The following is a 15,528-nucleotide window of genomic DNA, read 5'->3' as shown; positions in this document are numbered from 1 at the left end:
CTAAGACTTCAATGGTATCCCAGCACGCCCATTGCTGGGGCACCAGCAGAGGTAGGCCAAGCAGCCTATTGTATAGTGATGAGGGACTAGGTAGTCTGGGTGTGTCAAACCAGGACCACTATAGGTTTTTTTTTTTCAATTTGGCATACACCTTTCTCTTGTGGATCGCTATCCTTTCATTTATTATTAGCACATTGTGGGAAGAGAAGGTTGGATCCAATATAGTGAAATCAATTTCCATGCAACAAGCAGAAGATGGCCAACAGAAATTTTACTCTACGTCTCCAGGAGTAAAACTTAGCAGGCATGTTTTAGGGTCATGAGATATCTGCACCAAATATGCCTTGTTTACTACTCCCAAAACCTTGGACCAGTATATATTTATTGTAACGCTTTTGACCACCATTTATGTATAGCCAAGCTTTATTAAAGGGATTTTCTATGTGTTGGTCGCTGGCACTGCAATTCTTAGAGCACAGCACAGTGGGATTCTGAAAGTCTCTCTGCTCAGCCTCTTAAGCTGATGCTCTGACTCTCCGTTACTCCGCTCTACTCCAGTTTCCTTTACATAGGCTGAAGCGAGGACAGCCATGAGATCGGTAGGTAGAGGAACAAGGCTTCTGACACCGCCCTCCCCACTGTGACAACTTTTCACTCCCTACAAAACCCCTTTTAAGATTTTTCTAATAAATGAAAGCTTATAGAATCATTGGTCTCACGGGATAGGTAGAACACGTACATAGCGAATAAAACGACAACACCCCCCATAGACCCATCCATTCTATAGCTTGTGGTCATGAAATGTAACATGACCAAACTGTCCCTTGTGTATTAGCTATTTAAGCCACAGGGAGTGGGTTGGCTGTGCCAGTGAGGATAGCTAAAAGTGGAAGAACAAGTAAAGTAAGGGAGCAGAGAAGAAAAGAAGGGAACAAAATCTTCCAGATTTTACCCAAAAAAAAACCCACACCTATATCACATGGACCAATTCCTTCACATGGAAAAAAAAGACTGGAAGGCAGGGGTGTATGTTAGTATTCCTCTCAGGAGAACCAAATTATAAAGGTCTTGCAAGGCTCTGTGGAAATCTCTGCCACCAGCGTCTCCATTCTCTGGACATGACTGAGCTCCTGGATCCATTCCAGTATGGCCAGAGGGTAAACACTCGAGCAGCTGCAAACAAATGACACAGTAGATTCTTCCTGACCCTTGAAACGAAGCCAAGACTGTTCGAGAGACTGGAGGGTTGCTAGCATATGGCAGCCGGAAACCTATAGGGTTGAATATCTGATCCCACAAGGCGTGTAGCACTGACCACACCTTCCCACTCCTATATTACACCGCCAACAGGTATTGTGCACATTGTGGAGCAAAGATGGACATCTGCACCGCTAGGAGAGCAGCCTATGGATCTCCTGAGTACTACGCGCCAAGGACATTATGTGGAAACAAGGAAGTCTACAGTAGTTCCGTTTGGCACAGACTACCATTTATGATATCATTCTTTAGCTGTTTAATAAGACGAATAAAAGCTGCAGGGATTTGATGTCTTAATATTGGATAAAAATGGCTGCTACTGCTTATGCTACCTGTAAGGGACCAGTCACCTGGTAGAATCTGCCGCCGATTTTGAGATAGATTGAAAACCGACCACAGCAGGGCGCAGAAAAAATGAGTCCTTTTTGATCTTGCCTCACAGTTATATGCTCGAGTCTCCCTGGTGTTTAGGCTTATCCATCTGTAGTGTGAACATACCCTAAGGCTTTTTGTACATGTCAAAAGTATAGGAAGTGCCAGCTGTACAAATGCACTACTTTATTTGTGTAGAGTAATAAGTCAATTGTACAGTTGGCAATTGCTTCTGGAGGATTCCCTTACTGATACTTGTGATATGTCAATAGGCCTCCAGCACCGAATCCATGCTAGGGGCTCGTTCACACAGGGCAAGAGAAGGCGGATTCTGACGCCGAACCCACCTCAGAATCCGCCCCTCACAATAGAGGTCTATGTAGACCGCTAGCTTCCTTTTTTCCGTGAGCGGTATGTTCCGGCTCACGGATAAAAGAAGCAAGCTGCCCTTTCTTCAGGCGGATTCTGCGTCTGAGTCAGCCCCGGCGTCCGCCTCGCGACAGCACCTTCCGGACTAGGCCCATTCACTTGAGCCTACTCCGGAGGGGGGAAGCCACAACTGTCGGAAGCCGCGACAATCGTGGCAGGCGCATTTTGGTCCAATTCTGATGCGGCTTCCTGCATCAGAATCAGGACCAAAATACGCTACTCTGTGCTCTGTGTGAACTAGCCCTAGGAGTACCTTTTTGGCATACACTGGGCCAGGAGGTATATGCATACTGTTTTTCACTAGATAAATTTAGTCTACTGTGCTTTCCTATGCACAGCGAAAAAAATATACCGTGCAGTATACAATTTTTACAAGAACCTATGGGATGAATAGAATGGTAAGAAGGTCTAAATGCTGTTATCTCTTTTCTAACCATTACAGGTAGTGTGTCAGTCCTCCCCACTCTGCTGTACCTAGTGCTGGGTGTTTTGCAGCACACAGCTGAAAGAAATCCTGAAGGGCGACTATCCGTAGCAGTCACCTCTGCTTTGCAAGCCCTAAAGTCTATTGTATCATCTCCCATGTCAAGAGTAGAGAAGACTCGAGCCTCATGGACCAGCCTTTTACACAGTTCTGCCTCTACCATGCTTCAGTCCTGGGGTACAGGTATGCCTTTTTGACAGTGACAACCTAAATTCTCAAATCTTTCTAGAATTGACATCGCTTATTGTTCACTCTAGATGACGAGAAGGACAGAATAGCCTTGCTGACCGCTGTGACAATATTCCTCCTGTCTGCTAATCCAGAGGTGATGTCTGAGCCTGGACTGCAGAATGCCTGTCTACAGAGATTTCATTATAGCACTGACAACAAGGATCCTAATGTAAGCTATAGCAGGGATACCTGGGGATCTGATATTGGACCGCTCATACAAGTGTGCAGGAATAGCATTGCAGTGTTATCATCTTTGAAGTAAGAAATGATGAAGAGCAAAAAAATTTTTTACAGAACACTCTAAATGTGGGAAGAAGGCCTAGCACATGGAAGAACAGCCAACTCCAACTTGTAAGCAGGCCACACACATTTGATATATGTTGACCGGACCCACTGATTTTGTTGGGACTGGCCTACCATCTAATGTGTATGGCGTCCTCTTTGATTTTGTACAATGTAGAGATATTGGGAAAGATGGTGATCAGGCAGGTAGAGTTAAACATGCTTGATCATTCTGTTCTCTGGGTGATCAGAGGCTGCCAGTGGTGAATATCAATGGATTTCTTCCCATTCAGACCACATGGCCAAGCCAATCCTGCATATGTTTGGGGTAGGGGGTCATGAGATGTAGGCTTTGGCTGAACAACTGGGTATAGCAGTTCAATGTCTAATAAGACGTACACATAGATGATTTTATAGTTGCATAGCTATAAAATACCAGCATTCATTACCATTTCTTACCTTCTTTTTTTCTAATGTTTGTCTTTTTTTTTTTTTTGTCTCTTTAGGAACAGTTAAAATGCTACCGGCTGATCTTGTCCATTTTCCAGCATCCCGCCCATGATGTTGTCGCCCCATATATTCGGGACTTAGCGCCTTGTGTTGTTCGTCATCTAAGTCATGCTGACAGCAGGAAGCCACAGAGCCAGGCTGAGCTCTTAGTCCTGCAGGAAGGTGTACGCTTGCTGCAGGCTCTCATCACTGCCAGTGACGAACACAACCGTAAGTGTTACATGTGCATTTTGTAGATAGATTTAGATGGACCACAGGGGTGTCACGATTCCTGTATCCTTACGGGCAGCAGGTTGAGGGGAGAAGAAGGTAGGGATATCGCCTAATATATAACCCTGTGTAGGCCATTGTATAGAAAAAGCTAATGGTAGCCATGTGGCATTGGTATAGGCATACAGTGGCATATGATGACCATTAGGTTTTTCTGTTTGGCATATATATTTAGGGGCCTATGCATACACTCAGCCTCCAGGTGCATATAACATGCGTAACAAAGAAAACTGAGGGTGAAGAGACCAGAACATTCGGTGCAATGTAGTAGTGCAACAAGTCAATGTGATAACCGTGCTGTTACTTGATATTGACAATTGATCGGTACAGTGACCAGAATTGTTATCATCTGAGCATGCATTCTTATTTCCTCCTGTATATTATCGTAATTGTTGTTATTTTTAGAAATTCTTATACTTCTTCATATAAATATATTCATTATATGTCTATTTTATTTTGTTCTGCTTTTGTGTTACCTCTTGTGCTAATTCTGGATAGTCACATTACCCTTGTGTTCTGCAGGAGCTCCCATTGTATCTATGGTCTTCCATCTCCTCATGTCCTTTCTTCTGGATGAAAATACCCTATGTTCTGCACCCCCACACTCCAGAGCTCTTCATGACTTTGGCCTACAAAGCCTTACTCAGTTCGGGGCCAGCCACCCCGATCAGTTTCGGCATCTTATGGGTTCTTCCACAGCACTACGTTCTCGCCTAGAAGCTGCCCTTCGGGGCAACCAGGAAAGCCTCAAACCTAAACCTCGCATTGTCAGGGGAGGAGGACAAGGTTCTCCAAGCATCCAACTAAAGACAAACTTTCTATGAAATCATACTTCCTTAAAGCAACACTACTCCATTCCTCGCAGCCTTAATGCTTGCTCACAGCTTGAATATCTGAAGTGCCTGTGATATAGAAAGGGTTTGCGGGCCTTGAAGGAAGTTTATTCCTGACATGTTGATACTTCTTAATAATCTAATGCCTTAACAAACTAGTTCTTAACTGTACCGATGTAACCCATCCACTGACTCAGCGGTTCACCCCGATGCATTAAATAGGAGCTTCGCCTTCTAAAAATGCAGAGCCTGCCTCAATACTAACTTACAGCGAATGTAGAAGAAACGTAAAAGTGCAAGTGAAGTAGAGGATGATTGTCGGAGGAGAGCACAAGACCTCATGTCACACTTGTGGGAAGAAATGAAGAGGAATAGGCAAACGTGTTGGTTTGGATTCGTTCCTCTTGGAAATGAAGTTGTCTCTTTCCTTTGCACTTGGTAGCACTTTTACAAATGTGATCTATTGTCATATAAGATTGATTGTGTGAATAGGGCATAGACACAAGAGCAGAAAATATGAGCAGCCGAGGCAATGACGCGATGAAGAATACAAAATTTCTGTTTTGCACTGCCGTACTGAACTATACTGTGTCTTGGTTTTCATTGCGTAACTAGTACTACTACACTTTTACTACACTACTTTACCAGTTTATTTTATTTTTTCATTTCTAATACTGAGTTAAGCAGAATTTTTAGATGAGGTGTGCACAGTTAATGGTGCAGGGGCCATATGCAGCCCACAATGCCCTCCTGTACTTCCTCAGCCACTGGTCATAGACTTGCTTGTCCGGGTCTGGTGGCTGCTTATGTGTATTTTTGGTGTCTGTGAGGAGTGGCGTGTCACACAATAATAGGAGGACTTTGGGCCATCTTTGGGACTACCATGAATTGGCAGAGTGGGGGTCTCCTGATCCAGAAACCATTAAATGGTGGCCATGCATGAGTGTGGCTGTCTTCATTGTAGTTGATGGGAGTGATCACTTAGCCATATGATCATCTTATATAAAGAGTCAAAAGTGTGCATAGTCTTTCTGGAATGTGAGTAGAGGAGAAAGGTAATCCCCCCCCATTCCCCCAATGGACGGGAGCTTTAGCATTGGAACCGGCACCCTTCTGATATTCATGGCATAATACTCTTAACCTTTCGTGTAGCAGCTCAATCTGACCCTTGGACTAGAAAATGTTGTGCACCCCAGATTTCCTCCATTGACCTGAAGCAACTATGTTGAAGTGCGGTTGCATTAGGGATAATATTAGGTTTTTGATTGGCTATAGTGTTCAAATACAATAAATTACATTTACATGTATTGCATTTTCACAGGATAAGCCACATACTGTATGTCTGATAGACCCCAGTTCCAACACTGGCAATTATACTAATTTCGGGAATGGGAAACCCCTGGATAACTTATTGAGACGACCTCCTTCTTGGGTTGACTGTACATGTCAATGGCTCTCTCTACTCGCTTCTACACAGTCCAGTCACATTAATGTGACCGCCTGTAAAATTCCAGACTAATCACCTTTGGCAGAGCGGACCGCTGCGAGACGTGCAGGAAGAGAGGGGATGTTGTGATGATGTCACTGGGATGTTGAGCCATGCCGACTCCAGTGCCGTGGCCAGCTGCGCTAGGTTATGTGGTTGAGCATCCATGGCGTGAACAACCCGATCGAGGTGGTCCCACAGATTTTCGATTGGGTTCAAATCTGGGGAATTTGCTGGCCAAGGGAGTATGGTAAACTCATCCTGGTGCTCCTCCAACCACGCATGTACACTGAGAGCTTTATGACACGTCGCATTGTCCTGCTGGTAGATGCCATCATCCTGAGGAAAAACATTTCACATGTAGGGGCGAACATGGTCTGCAAGGATAGATGCATACTTGTGTGGATCCATCGTGCCTTCCACAATGATGAGTGCACGCAGATGGCTGATGACACGTGCCTTCTGCCATTGGTTATTTAATGTTGATGTCAAAAGCAGGCGCTGGTCACATTAATAGGACTGGACTGTGTAGTAAAGTTATGGAATCAGCTGAGCAGATTGGGAGTTCTATCAGTGGAAATAGAACGGAGCTAGATACCAGAATCAGTACACTATGTAGATCTGGTAGTTGGAGTAGTCGATTGGTGGAGGCTTACCAGATATCTGAACCTCCACCAATCTAATATTATTGACCTGTCCTAGGGTGGCTACCCACATAATATACCGTGATCATTGGTGAAGATGCCAGTCAGTCGCCGGTGTGATTGCTTTTGCAGACAGTCCTACTATCCATATATTTCACTATATCTGGGGATGGATTTAGAATAAAAACAGAAACCAAATACTGAGTTTGTGCAAAATGGCAAACGGTTGAACAGATTTGGCTGAGTAATCCTTGGGAGGTGTAAATAGAAAAAAAAAAAGCATACTTGCCTATCCCCGATACTCTGTTGTCCGCTGTCATTCGGTCTCACGCCTGCACCTTATTCTCGAAATACCGGAAGTTCTATTCCGCACATGCCCGCTGAGACAACTCGGTGGTTGCAGGTATTGACCAGCAATGTATGCTTTTTTTTTTTTTTTTTTTTGTCCAATTCTCGGACAACCCCTTCAATAATAAGATCCATTAACAGTAGCACAAAAAGAATAACCAAATAAACCTAAAAAAAAGCCGGAAGATATTTTACAAAGGTTTACATTTGCTGCCTGCAGTATGTAGCCAATATTATTGCGTGATAGCGCTTCACTTTTTTCTTAGAATTCGGATGACTGTTATATTGTCTAATATTTTGCGATCTGATATATATGCAAAGCATAAGAACAATAATTCTACTGTGAATTCACCTCCGTCTGCGAAATAATGGTCTGACCTGCGTTTATTTTCGTACAGTTTTAATCCTACGCTTCAATTGCACATTTTTACAAAGATTTTTTCATGTTCAAAATTAGCGACACTAGTTGTAATGTTTTGTCTGTGTGTTTGTGTGTTAGGTTCATACAATTGCATGTGGTGTGACTATAATGCAGTATTAATAACTGTGAACACTGTGCTGTGTCTGAGCGCTGACAGGACCACGTGATTGGTCGGCCAGCCGCCGCTATCATCTTCTCTGTAATGTATTTTTCGTATTGATTTGTGTTTGTGTATTTTTAAGCCTTTCTTAATCTAACACTGCCTGAATTATTGGTAAAGCGACTCCTGATGCAGTAAGAAGAAGATTCCACTTTTAAATAAAGTTGCATTAACGTATACATTGTCAGATGCTTTTTTATACAGGTCTGCCTTCTAGCGAATCCAGACTATTGGGATGTTTCTTATTATAATGACCCATAAATTAATAATTCTCCTATGGTAAGTATAGGACCCTGTACTGAATATAAGGCTTAGTTCACACAGGGTATTTTGGTCAATATCCGCCTCAAAATCCTGACCAAAAAGATGGTTCCCATTGATTTCAATGGGAGCCAGTCGTTTTTTTTTTTTTTCCGGGAGTCGTTTGTTCCGGCTCCTGGAAAAAAGAATGGACATGCTCATTCTTCAGGCGGATTGTGCCTTGCAAATCTGCCTGAAGAAACTCCCAACCAGGCCCATTCATTTGGGCCTAATCTGGATTGCAGTGCCGCGACTGGATGCCGGTGCACAGCACCAGCATCCAGTTGCGGCTGCCCCATATTTTGGTCTGGAACCTGAGGCGGTCTCCGCGTCAAATTCTGATCCAAAATTCTTTGTCTGAAGTCTTAGACTGCTGGTCTGCTCCTCGTGCTGCTTACTTGGCCAGAAGAACCTGTATATGTTCTCATAAGTATTTTCTCTATAGCCCCGTGCACCTCGGGGGCGGGGATAGAAGCTGTGTCCACACCCCTCTCCTTCTCTGTAATTTATTGGTTCAGCATGTGCCTCCTCCATATCTGTTTAGAGGTGACTGACTACAGTGAGCAGCACCTACTGTTATATAGAGGCTGTGGCACAGAATACAGTGGCTTCTGGGGCAACACGGTGGCTCAGTGATTAGCACTGCAGCCCTGCAATCCTGGGTTCGAATCCTGCCAGAAACAACATCTGCAAGGAGTTTGTATGTTCTCCCCGTGTTTGCATGGATTTCCTCCCACACTATAAAGACATACTGATAGCCGCTATATGGGGCTCACAATCTACATAAAAAAGTGGCTTCATAATATCATAAGCCCAAGAGCAACAATAAAAGGGAATCTGTCATAAGCACATTGCTTATAAACCTATTCCCAGAGGTGATACTATAGTTTCCAATTATACCTTTGATAGTCAGCATTGCAGCCCCATTTTCATGTAAATCACTTGGACATTTCTATGCAAATCAGAGGGAAAGTGCTTTGCCCTGTGAGCCATAGCTGCGGTCCCAGCTCTAGATTCCCAGCTAAGCTTCATTACTAAGCACAGCCATTATACAATATTCTGTGTTTAGCAAGCAGTGAAAAGGCCGCAGCAGTTACCCAAACACTGGAACCTATTTGGGCCCACGTTGAGGAAACGCAGCTTTTTTTGCAAATTTTGCTGCATTTTTTTGAGCCAAAGCCAAGACTGGCTACAATTGGAATGGGAAATATATACTTCTACCTTCAGCTAAATCCACTCCTGGCTTTGGCTCGAAAAATCGCAACAAGATCTGCAAGAACAACAACAACAAAAAAAAAAAGGTGCAAATTTTTCTGCAGTGAGGTTGTCCAATATATACGGGAAATTTTAGATTATGTTTATATGACAATACTACAGAATTTTAAGCAATCTTTTTCTAACACCACACAATGTGTGGAAATAGATCAATATTTCATTGGAGATTTTATCCTTTACAATGCAAAGTTCGTATTTTGAAGCAAATATGCAATATTTTGCAAAAAAAAAACAACCCCAAACTCTGCAGGCCTCATTCACACGTTCACATCCGTGAAAACTGCAGGCCTGTGAATAAGGCCTTATACTATAAGTGGTGAGAGCTGCAGCTGTGAATTCTGTCACACAAAAAAGAAAAAAAAAATTGTGAGGTTCCTGCCACGGCAGAATTTTTATCAGCAGTGAATATGTGCCTTGGAGACTTACATTTAGGGTTTTATTAGATAAGCATTAAAGAGGACCGTTCACCATGCGGTGTAATACACCACTAGAAAGCCGACTTTGTGCTTTCGTTCCTCTCCGCTCTCACAGTACAGCGCAATAGACGCTACAGTGAGGAAGGGCGTCCTGACTGACTGACTGACAGAAATGCCCTTCTGACACTGAACAGCTACGGTACCGGCACCAATAGCCCTTCAGTGAGGGCACAGAACTGGAGAAGTGATGAATTCAGCGCACTGACTGTTTTCTAGCGGTATATTACACCGCATGTGCCCCAGGAGGTGAAAGGTCGTCTTTAACAGCTACTGGCAATGTTCAGTATTTGCTTACAATCTGCCATTATTTTACACTGCAAGTCAAGCAAGCACATGAGGAACTTTCATGTCCTCGGGTATATATACCGCTAGAAAGCCGGCAGTTTAGTTCAGCGCAATGTTGGATTCCCCGTTATGTGCACCGATATCTCTTCACTGTCAGGAGGGCATTCCTGACAGTCTAGCCGGGCAGTGAGCAACGCCCCTTCTGATAGTACTGGCCATAGCCCTGTACTGTCAGAGGGGCCGTTCCTTACTACCCAGCCATGACACTGACCTGTGAGGAACACCCCCCCCCCCATCCCGCCGTACTTGCCCCTACCCTGTTTCCCCGAAAATAAGACATCCCCCAAAAGTAAGGCATGGGGGGAGGTTTTGTTAAATTGCCTAATATAAGGCACCCCCCGAAAATAAGACATCCCCAAAAACACTGCAGCCGGCAGAACACTGTGCACGATGTTCCGTGTGCACAGGTATGCCGGCTGCTGCCTCTGCTGTGATACCACTGTTCCTGCTGCTGTAAGATGAGCTGGGAAAGCATCATATGCTGCGGGGAGTCCACTCTCCCAGCTCATCCCACAGCAGCCGGAACAGTGGTATCACAGCAGAGGAGGCAGCCAGCTTTCCTGTGCACACGGAGCACAGCGTTCAGCCGACTGCAATGCCCACTAAGTGAGGCTCTCCAGCACAACCGCCGGAAGCCTCGCTAATCTCTGCTAAGCCCCACCAACCACTTCCACCACCGTGACCAACAGCAGCACCAGCGCTGCTGGTAACCTAGCATACCTCCCCCACCACCACCACCACCTACAACCGGCAGTCATGCCGCCACTCCGTTGACTGCCGATTGTCCCCCGCTCCATAAGACTTCCCCCGAAAATAAGACAGGTCATATATTTTGGAAGAGAATTTAATATAAGACACTGTCTTATTTTCGGGGAAACAGGGTAGACTGGATCTGGGTCATTTTAGAGTTCAGAGTGCACGGTGGGGTGCAAGGTTGACTGTGGGGGGTGTGTGTGAAATGTGGGATGCATGGGTGTACTGTAGGGGGGAGAGATGTGGGCTGCAGCGTGTACTGTGTGGGGGAAGATGTGGGGTGCAGGGTGTACTGTGAGGGAGAGATGTGGAGTGCAGGGTGTACCCAATGAGAAATGGATGGGAATGGGTGGATTCAATTTGTCCCAGCCCACCCACATTTTGTCCCTCTTTCTGTCCTTTAAAAGTTGGGAGGTATACCCCCCCCCCCTTCCTTCCCCTTCACTACTCGGCCCTAGACTGGATTTTAGTCATTTTATATGATACACTGATAAATGTGCCAGCCAAGTCTTGAAAAAGGGGCATGGCTGCATCACAAAAACAGTCTCTTCATGGAAGCAGGACCCATCATGTGACAGACATAATGTAATGGGACCCATTCTCCAAAGACCCCACTTTCTTACAGTCTATATACGGATACATTATAGTGTCCCTCACTAGTGCTGCATGCTGTATTATTCTGCCCATCAAATCAAAATTCAGAGATAAAATATTGCACCATGCCGCACTAATTTACAACGGGCTGCACCACCCAGTATAATGCCCTCATAGTGGCCCTTACACAGTATAGTGCCCCATAGTATAATGTCACATTGGGGGATATTTATGAAGACTGACATGACATCCCTAAATGCGGTGACCGCTCTGTCGGGCTATGCCGGAACGTATGCCATCTTGTATTTGGCGTAGTCTAACGATCCTACATGTAGTACAACCTCCATGCCACGTTCACTGGCAGAAACGCCACATGTGACAATGACTGTTGTATTGTACTGCTGGAACAGCGGTCTGTGGATGGGACCCTCTTCCTTTTGGCTTGGCTATTCCCAGATTACATCCTTAGGCTTCTTTAAAACCGTACATAGAGCCCCGTGCACAGGACGTCGCCATTGTCAGGGGTTTTCATGGCCAAAGCTCTCTTCAGATCTGCGTTTGGGTCTTTTCTCTCGCGGGGTCCCTAAGGTAACTGCTTTTTTTAATTCGAATTAGGTTTCTGTTCGGGGGTCCCTGATGTGAATCTGGCCTAACACACATTTCTATGGCCTCATGCACATAACTGTGTATTGTCCCGGTCTTATATATGTAGCCAAGAGTAACACTCAGGACCAGTCCTATTCCTGTCCCTTTTGTGGCCCGAGCTCTGTGACATCAGTGAATGAGGGTAAGGACAGCACATGGATATCCGTGTTCCCTCCGTGTACGCTCCGTGTACATGTCGCCTATAGGGAGACAGGAGCGAGTTCCTCTTCTTCAGCACTGAGGTCTTATTTGCATATTCCTTCCCCAGAATCCTTCGCAGTCCCCGGGCCGTCTCTCCCCAATGAGACACATTACCCCTCCAGTACAGGACGAGGGAGGTCATAATAGGAACTCAATCCGTCATTGATCTTATGGTTGGGCCAGCCGTGGGCGGGAGGCGCACACTTCGCCTTCCTCTATAATGATGCAGCCGGCGACGTGAAACAAGAAGTAATCCGCCGAGTGTGTGGTCTGCCCGCAGCAGCCTAGCACTGAGCTTCACAGCGCCCTCTGCTGCTTGTCGGGCCGCAGAGCGGGCGGAGTCTCGGCCTGAGCCCGTGACACGCTCCGTGTGACTCCGGGGATCGTCCGGAGCTGTGAGGCCCAGACCGGTTCCGTACGGACACGGTAAGATCACGGACGTTCATGTCTATGTCCAGTCTATAGTCAGCCCCCGGGATGTCGCAGTGTCAGGGCTGTCTCTATGGAGTTCTCCGGGAACAGGCCTGAAACTCTAGGCTGTGGACCGGGCCTAATGGTGGGATGGGACCTAGAGCGTAGCCGGTGCTCGGACGGGGCTCGGGGCCGGATCCATTCGTCGATTAATTGGAGGCTGGTGACAGAGCTAGGCCGCTCAGGGAGGATCGTCTGGCCTCGGCCGTGTCCTGGTTGCTATGTACTAAGGAAATGGCCAACATGTCTCCCCTTGTACTCGGCAGATCCTGGGACTGGCTGGAGGTGACCATTAACCCTCTCCTGGCCGACCAGCTCTGTGTACCCCTGTATAACAGCATACACTGGTCACTATGTATGTATATATGTGTACATACTGTGATATATATATATTATATATATATATGTGTGTGTGTATATATATATATATATATATATATATATATATATATCCCTATATGTTATATCCTGTGGGCCCCTATTATGTGCCCTATACGTAAAGGTCGAAGGCGCGGACCGCTTATACATGGCGACTTATGACCGCCGTAGCAATGATCACCGCAGACTTAATCGCCCCTTATTGGCTAATCCGACCAGTTACAGAGTATATGATATAATATAATGCAACGGTTGTATTGTTTTTTTTTGGATGCCTCTGTGTTACTATTTAATGCCAAACCCCCCCTCCCCCCTCTAAAGAACGCTCTTAAGTGAAATAGGAGCTTATGGGCCGCTTAAAGGGGTTTTCGGGGAATATATTGCTGTCTTAGGATAGATTATCAGTGTGTGGTTTGTGGGGGTCCAACACCCACGACCATAGGTCGGTTGTTTAAAAAGGACGCAGTCACATGGTAAAGCACAAGATAAGATAATCCTTTAATAGTCCCACAGTGGGGAAATTTCAGTATGTTACAGCAGCCTAGTAATACAGATACAGGATAATACACAGTAATATATTACACATATGAGCTGAGAATAGAAGATATACTAGGAGTCCATAGCAGCTAAGGAACAGAAGAAGAAAGAAGGAAGACGTCATAATCATTAGTTCTCTGTGCGGAGTGATCTTCGCTTGGTCTGATGTAGATTATACAGCCTGATCGCAGTTGGAAGGAAGGACCTGCGATAGCTCCTTCTCACACTTGGGGTGGAGCAGTCGGTCACTTACAGTGCTGCCAAGTCCCATCAAGGTCTCTTACATGGGGTGGGATTTGTTCTCCCACATGGAGGTCACCACAGACAGTATCCTTCTGTCACCCAACACCTGTACTGGGTCCAAGGGGCTCCCCAGGACAAGTGAGTGGGGCTGAGCTGCAATACCAAGCACCGCCTCTGTGATGTGTGGCGCCCTGCTATGCATACAGTGAAAAGAGTGGCCTCTTCTAACAGCTGAATGGTGGGGGTTCTGGGTGTCCAACTCTTCCTGATCTCCTGTATATAAGTCCAGGGTAGTGTAGGCGCTTGTGAAAAGTCCCCAGTTCTGACAAAGTTTTAGTAGGATGGGGGCAACACGGTGGCTCAGTGGTTAGCGCTGTAGCCTTGCAGCACTGGAGTCCTGGGTTTGAATCCCGCCAGGAACAGCATCTGCACGGAGTTTGTATGTTCTCCCCGTGTTTGCGTGGATTTCCTCTCATTCTACAAAGACATACTGATAGATAAAAAAAATAAAATAACGTACATTGTGATCCCTATATTGGGCTCACTATCTACATAAAAAAAAAAGTTTTAGTAGGATTTGCCATCCTTATGTGGCTTTTATTTCTGGTCACATGATCACAGCCTCACTTCCTTGTTCCTGTGATGTCATGTACACCCTACACATGAGCTTGTCTGTGTATAGGGCTACATGGGGAGCAAAGCTCATGTGTCGCCCTGCAACTAATGTAAGTTTATGGAGTCTCATTATGTTGAGCGGTGTTCAGTTTGTTTTTTGCAGCACTTTCAGGTCACAGTGCGACTCCATTCACTTTACAACATGGCGATCTTTGGTCTTGTGACAGTAATTGCCTCCAATGTCACATTGTAACATCTGTTTTACTCCACCAACTTACGGCATCTTATTAATCATAGGATTGTCCAGGATTAGAAAAAGGTGTTCCTTCCCTCCCAGAAACACCGCCATACGTGTTCATGGGAGGTATGTGGTATTGTGGCCCTGTTACTGGACTGGGATCTGTAACTGAAGCTATGTAGGGGGTAATAATGGAGGGGGCTGAGTGACAGGGGTACAGGTAAAGAGCCCAGCAGGAAGAAAGTGCCTATTCTCCATCTGCTAGCGATATACATAACTGGTATATGAGCCCCATTTTTTGGGGGGTGCCCAAAAACTCCTTTTAAGGAGTTAGAACTATTTATTTTCTTAAAGTAGACCTCTGTTGTAATCCTGTGTATACTCTGTAGGGGGCACTGTGGTGGGGCTGTGGGTTTCATGTGTGAGGGGACTTTGACCAACGTCCACAGTCCTTTAACCTTCCTTCCTCGCCCACTAGTAATGTATAAGCCGGGTGTAGTCATCGCTGGCTCTCGGTGACTGTCCACACACAAGCCTTATGTTCACCCTGACTCACAATGACACATAATAACATTAGAACAAATAACTGCAGGCACCAGACGTCTCCTGTGTGTGTATATAGGCCGAGCAGTGGGCACATTGTCAGGGCTGAATGATGACACTATGTACAAGGCTTACCTTCTCTGTATTCTAGTCATCTAGATTCCTACGAGACCTATAAAATGTTACC

The 15,528-nt window shown here is 45.5% G+C and overlaps 2 protein-coding genes across 4 annotated transcripts in view; both read left to right on the top strand.

Annotated features, from left to right (window-relative positions):
• The window catches only part of HEATR5A (HEAT repeat containing 5A), a 47,624-nt gene extending 39,764 nt beyond the window's left edge, over positions 1 to 7,860 (top strand). For both annotated transcript variants that reach the window (XM_075282956.1, XM_075282955.1), the window contains 4 exons: positions 2,501 to 2,725; positions 2,800 to 2,942; positions 3,562 to 3,775; positions 4,358 to 7,860. In XM_075282956.1, the coding sequence (XP_075139057.1) occupies positions 2,501 to 2,725; positions 2,800 to 2,942; positions 3,562 to 3,775; positions 4,358 to 4,659 (884 nt within the window). In that variant the 3' untranslated portion in view covers positions 4,660 to 7,860. The remainder of the gene's footprint in view (positions 1 to 2,500; positions 2,726 to 2,799; positions 2,943 to 3,561; positions 3,776 to 4,357) is intronic.
• A 4,755-nt stretch (positions 7,861 to 12,615) lies between these two features.
• HECTD1 (HECT domain E3 ubiquitin protein ligase 1) overlaps positions 12,616 to 15,528 on the top strand; it is a 48,700-nt gene continuing 45,787 nt past the window's right edge. For both annotated transcript variants that reach the window (XM_075282954.1, XM_075282953.1), the window contains exon 1: positions 12,616 to 12,742. The gene's annotated coding sequence lies outside the window, so the exon portion shown is untranslated. The remainder of the gene's footprint in view (positions 12,743 to 15,528) is intronic.

This window comes from Leptodactylus fuscus, chromosome 7 (assembly GCF_031893055.1).
Source record: "Leptodactylus fuscus isolate aLepFus1 chromosome 7, aLepFus1.hap2, whole genome shotgun sequence".
Classification (NCBI taxonomy): Eukaryota; Metazoa; Chordata; class Amphibia; order Anura; family Leptodactylidae; genus Leptodactylus; species Leptodactylus fuscus.
Note: the sequence above shows the minus strand (reverse complement) of the source record. Positions and strands in the feature narration are given on the sequence as shown.